Source organism: Physeter macrocephalus, chromosome 17, assembly GCF_002837175.3.
Source record: "Physeter macrocephalus isolate SW-GA chromosome 17, ASM283717v5, whole genome shotgun sequence".
In the NCBI taxonomy this organism is placed as follows: domain Eukaryota; kingdom Metazoa; phylum Chordata; class Mammalia; order Artiodactyla; family Physeteridae; genus Physeter; species Physeter macrocephalus.
The window spans coordinates 1,797,482-1,802,630 of record NC_041230.1 but is presented as its reverse complement, the minus strand read 5'-3'; the positions used below and the strand labels follow the sequence as shown (position 1 = coordinate 1,802,630).

Genomic DNA, 5,149 nt, shown 5'->3' with positions numbered 1-5,149 from the left:
GTTGTCTGAGGAAGAAGCCCTGAAGAGGAGGGAGAGGAAAGACAAGGAGTCAGGAATGGCTCTTTCTCAGGTAAAGTCATATTCTCCGTTGTTTCTTCTGTCTGTCCTTCCTGAGATGCCCTTCTTTGGACTCGCTGATCTTGTCTGACTCTGAAGTATCCTGCCTGACACCTGCACAGTCACCCTCACCCGGGTCCTTCCCTCAGGGCCTGTCATCTCCACTTAGATCCCGTCTCCCCATGACCCAGTGACCTGGAACTTGTGAAGAGGCTCCACTGGGTGTAGTCCTGGGCAGGGCTTCACACCCTCAGATTCAGGCAGAGTGTCAGTGCTATTGGGTGGGAGGGATTGTTTAGGGCCCCATCTGGATGGACTGTCTGCTCTCTGTGAACCAGGATAAAGAAACTGCACATGAAAGTCAGTTATTAGGTGCACAATACCTGGTAAAATCTGGGAGTAGACCAACAAGGGGAAATTTGTTCTGACTTTTTCTAAGGCAATTGAAGCTAAATGAGTGAGTCACTGACTTCAGAATCTTAATGATTGGGAATGGAATGAAAAATTCAGAACCAGACATCAGTGATAGAGGGTGTTTTATTCCATCATCTGTTTCAAACTATGAAATCAGCCTAAATGTCTGAGAGGCGGAAATTCCTTAAATCACTTTCATCACCTTCATTCTTCAGATTTTGTGTTTTCACTGTGCTGGTTTTGTTCTTCGGCACAGAGAAATTTTTACGTTTGATGAAGGTAAGGTTTCCTCTTCATTGTTTATCACATAGGTATCCAGTTTCCCAGCACCATTTGTTTTGTTTCGCTATAAATTTTATTTATTTATTTATTTATTTTTGGTTGCATTGGGTCTTCATTGCTGCACGCAGGCTTCTCCCTAGTTGTGGTGAGCAGGGGCTACTCTTTGTTGCAGTGCCCAGGCTTCTGTTGTTGTGGAGCATGGGCTCTAGGCATGTGGCACGCCAGCTCAGTAGTTGTGGCTCGTGGGCTCTAGAGCGCAGGCTCAGTAGCTGTGGCACATGGGCTTAGTTGCTCTGCAGCATGTGGGATCTTCCTGGGCCAGGGCTCAAACCCATGTCCCCTGCATTGGCAGGCATGTTCTTAACCACTATGCCACCAGGGAAGCCCTCCCAGCACCATTTGTTCATGGCAGCTGTCTTTTTTCCACGGTGTAGTCTTAGCATCCTTAGTATCAGTAGATTTTAAATATATACAAAGGATCATTTCTGAGCGTTCTCTTCTGTTCCATTGGTTTATATATCTGTGTTTATGCCAGTACCACACCATCTTGATTATTTTATAATATGTTTTGAAAATTACAGGGTGGCCTCCATCTTTTTCTTATTCAAGAGTTTTGGCAATTTGCGGTCCCTTGAGTTTCTATGATGTCTGGCCTGTGTTTTTTCTATTTCTGCAAAAATTGCCATTGTAATTTTGATAATGGTTGCATTAAATATGTAGAACAGTTTGGGTAGTTTGTTTGGACATTTCGAGAGTTTTGAGACTTCCAGTCCATGAGTATAGATTTATTTGTACCTTTGGATTTCTTTTTTTTTTTTTTTTTTTTTAGTTTGAGGCAACTATTTTCTCTTTTATTCATTAACGGACATGTTCAACATTATGGGCAACATTCTTAAAACCTTAAGCTTCACAGACTTTCAGATATTCAAATACTATGGTCTCCTTTTCTTTGATGTGAAGGATTATTCAGCTAGAAAAATAAAAGCATGGTAGACAATACATTTTCACCAAATTCAAAGTAGTACAAAAATTAAGACTACAGAACTACACATCGTACCTAATGTGTCATTAAAAATAGAAGATGGTATTTTCTTCGGCAAATAAAACAGCATACTGGTATGCTGTTAACGCATAAACCTTTTAATGTATACTGTCATTCACAAATTATTTACAACTTCCACTGTGTGAAGAGAACTAGAATGTAAATTTTCTGCAGAACTGGAAAAAAGCAATACAAAATTTGTGAAAGCCTGTGTTTCATATTATACAAAAGTAAGCAAGTTTTTCTCTTCAAATACCAGATATTGTACGCAGTGATATTTTGGACATATTATAGTAATTCTTGAGGATGTTTTAATGCTGGAGGTAAGTTTACACGCCTTGACTCTTCATCGAGGAGTACTAAGTCTTCTATTTCACTGCTTCTGTATTTCCTTTTACATATGTTTACCACCATCTTTTTCTTGAGAAATAACTTCCAGGCTTCTCCTGATGCAACTGCTTTTGCGTTTTCTTTGCTTTTTCCACAGCCAGTGCCCAAATACACAGGCTTACATCTCAATTCACAAACAATACTTTCTCGAGAGCTCTTATTTTTAGGCAGATCTGCCAGTTCTATTAGCGGGACAAGAGACACATCCAGTGTTGCTTTCAGAGCTTTGATAGCTGCGTTTAGGAGCTCTCCATGATTCATGCTGGGACTGAAGTCACCAACGGCCACCAACTTCCATGCCACCGTTTTGTACAGTCTATTGACAGAAGGCTGCTTCTGTTTCACATCTTCATTGGTTAACTTGCAACAAGAGAATCTCACAGAACTCTCGCTCGCCTGCGCGGCACTTTCAGGAGGCAGCTGTGATTTTAGGCAGATCTGCCAGTTCTATTAGCGGGACAAGAGACACATCCAGTGTTGCTTTCAGAGCTTTGATAGCTGCGTTTAGGAGCTCTCCATGATTCATGCTGGGACTGAAGTCACCAACGGCCACCAACTTCCATGCCACCGTTTTGTACAGTCTATTGAAAAAAGGCTGCTTCTGTTTCACATCTTCATTGGTTAACTTGCAACAAGAGAATCTCACAGAACTCTCGCTCGCCTGCGCAGCACTTTCAGAAGGCAGCTGTGACGTGCTGGTCTGAGAGCTACTCTTAGAAGCCAGCTGGGACACACTTGCTGTGGAAGTGCTTTTGGAAACCAGAGAGCCGCTGGTCTGGGAGCTGTTCTTGGAAGCTAACAGTGGTGCAGCTCCCTGCGAAGTGCTTTTGGAAGGCAGCATCGTGTCTGCCGAGCTGGTGCTCTTGGGGGCTAGTAAGGATGTGCCTGATGAGGAACTGTTCTTCGAAACGGATGACGAAACACTCGCCTCTGAACTAGCTTTGGAAGTTAACCCGCTTGACGCAGTCTCTGAACTAGGTTTAGAAGACAACAGTGGCACCTCTACTTCTGAGCTTCCTGAGGAGCCCAACAAGGACACCTCAATGTCTGAGATGCTTTGAGAGGCTGAGACTGAAGAGCCTTCCAAAGCACTCTTTTTCGGGGATCCACTTTGTTGTCTGGAATCAGTGGACTGGGTCACATGACTCTTCACACTGGATTTCAACAACGAAGAAACAAATGACGCTGAACCATGTTTATCTGGAGCTTCTGGTTCAGAAGCTTTTCCACACCCTACCGTTGTTACCTGAGAGGGAATGCTGCTGCTGCTTTGGCTGGAAACAGAGCGCTCTCCATCACTTGTGGAGCTATTCTGACTCAGGGTGCCAGAGCTCCGAGCTGAGTTCCCACTGCTCTCTGATTTGGTAGTTGACCCCGAACACGCTGAACTGCTTTCCTGCTGAGCTGATGCACGTTCTGTTTTGGCAGGAATTTTCACATGATCTTGCTCAACTGCAGAACTGTTTTTTCCTTCTATGGCTCGTTTTTTTGTTGGCTCTTCTACCCCTTCTGAAAAACACGAAAACAAGTATGTGACTAAGCCTACCTCATACATATCAGCTGAAGATTTACAAGATAGATAGTCATATTAAAATAAAGGCACAAGGTGAAAACATTTCAAGATTTGTACATTCTTTAAAAAGTGTGGAATAACGTCATTAATTTCTTAAAACAGCGTTGAATAACATCAATAATCTTTTTATTTTTAAAATTTTTTGTTATTTTTTTTTCTGTTTTTTGGCTGCCCCACAGGGCATGTGGGTCTTAGTTCCCCGACTAGGGCTCGAACCCGTGCCCCCTGCAGTGGAAGCACGGTGTCTTAACCACTGGACCGCCAGGGAAGTCCCCTCAACAATTTCTAACATTAAAAAATCAACAGCATAGACAATATTTCACACTTCAAAATCTCACAGCAGTCAAAGGAAACTATCAAATTCAAAGCCTAAAACACAGAGACACATAATTTAGGTTTAACATTCCAATTTGGTTAATAACATTATAAAAATTCTAATTTGTTAAAAACTTAGTAATAACGATAATTCCTAATTACATCAAATTTAAGTTCTAAACTCCTATGTATGTTCACATCTATGATCTGCTAACCATTGCTACTCGATATCCCTCTTTTCTTCACCTTGGCAACCAGTTCGTCTCTTGTTGTATGGATTGGAGCATCTGTCACTTTGATGCCTTCAGCCATACTAAGTATTTTATCCATAACTTTTTGAGGGTACCTGAAAAAAGGAAGGGAAAGACACTTTATAAAGTGTTTTTGCTAAGCTGCCACCTCGGGTACGAACACAGGCCACAGGAACTGCATTTCCTGGTTGTAATCAAGAAACGGAATCAACCGCCAGGAACTTTCTGTTTCCTGGAACGCCGTAAACAAACGCCCGGGGTCTGGGAGGCGGGGTCCCTACTTACAAACCTAATTTAGATTCAGCGCCCCTCTCCCCCAAGAGCGCTGTAAGCTCATCGCCAACAACTCCACCGCCAGCTCCCCACCCAACGGGGGAACTTCCAGACTGTTAACCACGGCAGAGATGCCCTTCTCGCCCTTAGAGGGCAGCCTGTCCCGCGGATTCCCGCGCTTCCACCACTTCCCCTCCCGCCGAAAGCTCCGGACAAAACCGCGAGAGCAGCTCAGGGACGCCGGCTCACTCACCGGCACCCGAGGAAGACGTGGTTGGCCCAGGCCATGGAAAAGGAGACGAGCTGCTGCAGCTGCCGACTGCGGGTCCCGCTCTCGGCGTCGGCGGCCTCCTCCGGGTGGGCGGAGGCAGCGCCGCCGGCGGGGGCCAGGTCCCCGGCGTTGCGGAGCAGGAACTCGCGCCGGTGGCGCCAGTGTTTGTCGGTCCCGCCGTCGGAGCGCAGCGTCCCCACCCAGGCGGCCACCCGCGGGTTCTGGCTCAGGTACTCCGACACCTCCTGCGCCATGTTGGGCCTGCGGCTCGCGGAAGTCGC

The 5,149-nt window shown here is 45.2% G+C and overlaps 2 protein-coding genes across 3 annotated transcripts in view; one reads left to right on the top strand and one right to left on the bottom strand.

The window, feature by feature from the left end:
* The window catches only part of LOC102973143 (zinc finger protein 347-like), a 26,517-nt gene that overhangs the window by 5,039 nt on the left and 16,329 nt on the right, over window positions 1-5,149 (top strand). The gene's annotated exons all lie outside the window — the stretch shown is intronic.
* On the bottom strand, window positions 2,045-5,122 carry LOC102982926 (CDKN2A-interacting protein). Of its 2 annotated transcripts, XM_024132593.3 has the most exons (4): window positions 4,851-5,122; window positions 4,289-4,419; window positions 2,764-3,694; window positions 2,045-2,501 (listed from the first exon to the last, which is right to left on the bottom strand). In XM_024132593.3, the coding sequence occupies exons 1-4, from the start codon at window positions 5,120-5,122 to the stop codon at window positions 2,084-2,086; spliced, it is 1,752 nt and encodes a 583-aa protein (XP_023988361.1). In that variant the 3' UTR covers window positions 2,045-2,083. The 2 variants fall into 2 exon arrangements, with proteins under 2 accessions (XP_023988361.1, XP_023988362.1); XM_024132594.3 differs by lacking the exon at window positions 2,045-2,501 and having other exon boundaries at window positions 3,642-3,694; window positions 4,320-4,419.

What these genes read in the sequence shown, in the direction of transcription:
- LOC102982926 (XM_024132593.3), bottom strand. Translation starts at nt 5,122, where the DNA reads ATGGCGCAGGAGGTGTCGGAGTACCTGAGCCAGAACCCGCGGGTGGCC. An exon ending in AGGGATATCGAGTAGCAATG is followed by an intron (nt 3,695 to 4,288) that starts GTTAGCAGATCA and finishes CGTGTTTTTCAG; the next exon opens with AAGGGGTAGAAGAGCCAACA. An exon ending in CAGCCTTTTTTCAATAGACT is followed by an intron (nt 2,502 to 2,763) that starts GTACAAAACGGT and finishes TTCTGTCAATAG; the next exon opens with ACTGTACAAAACGGTGGCAT.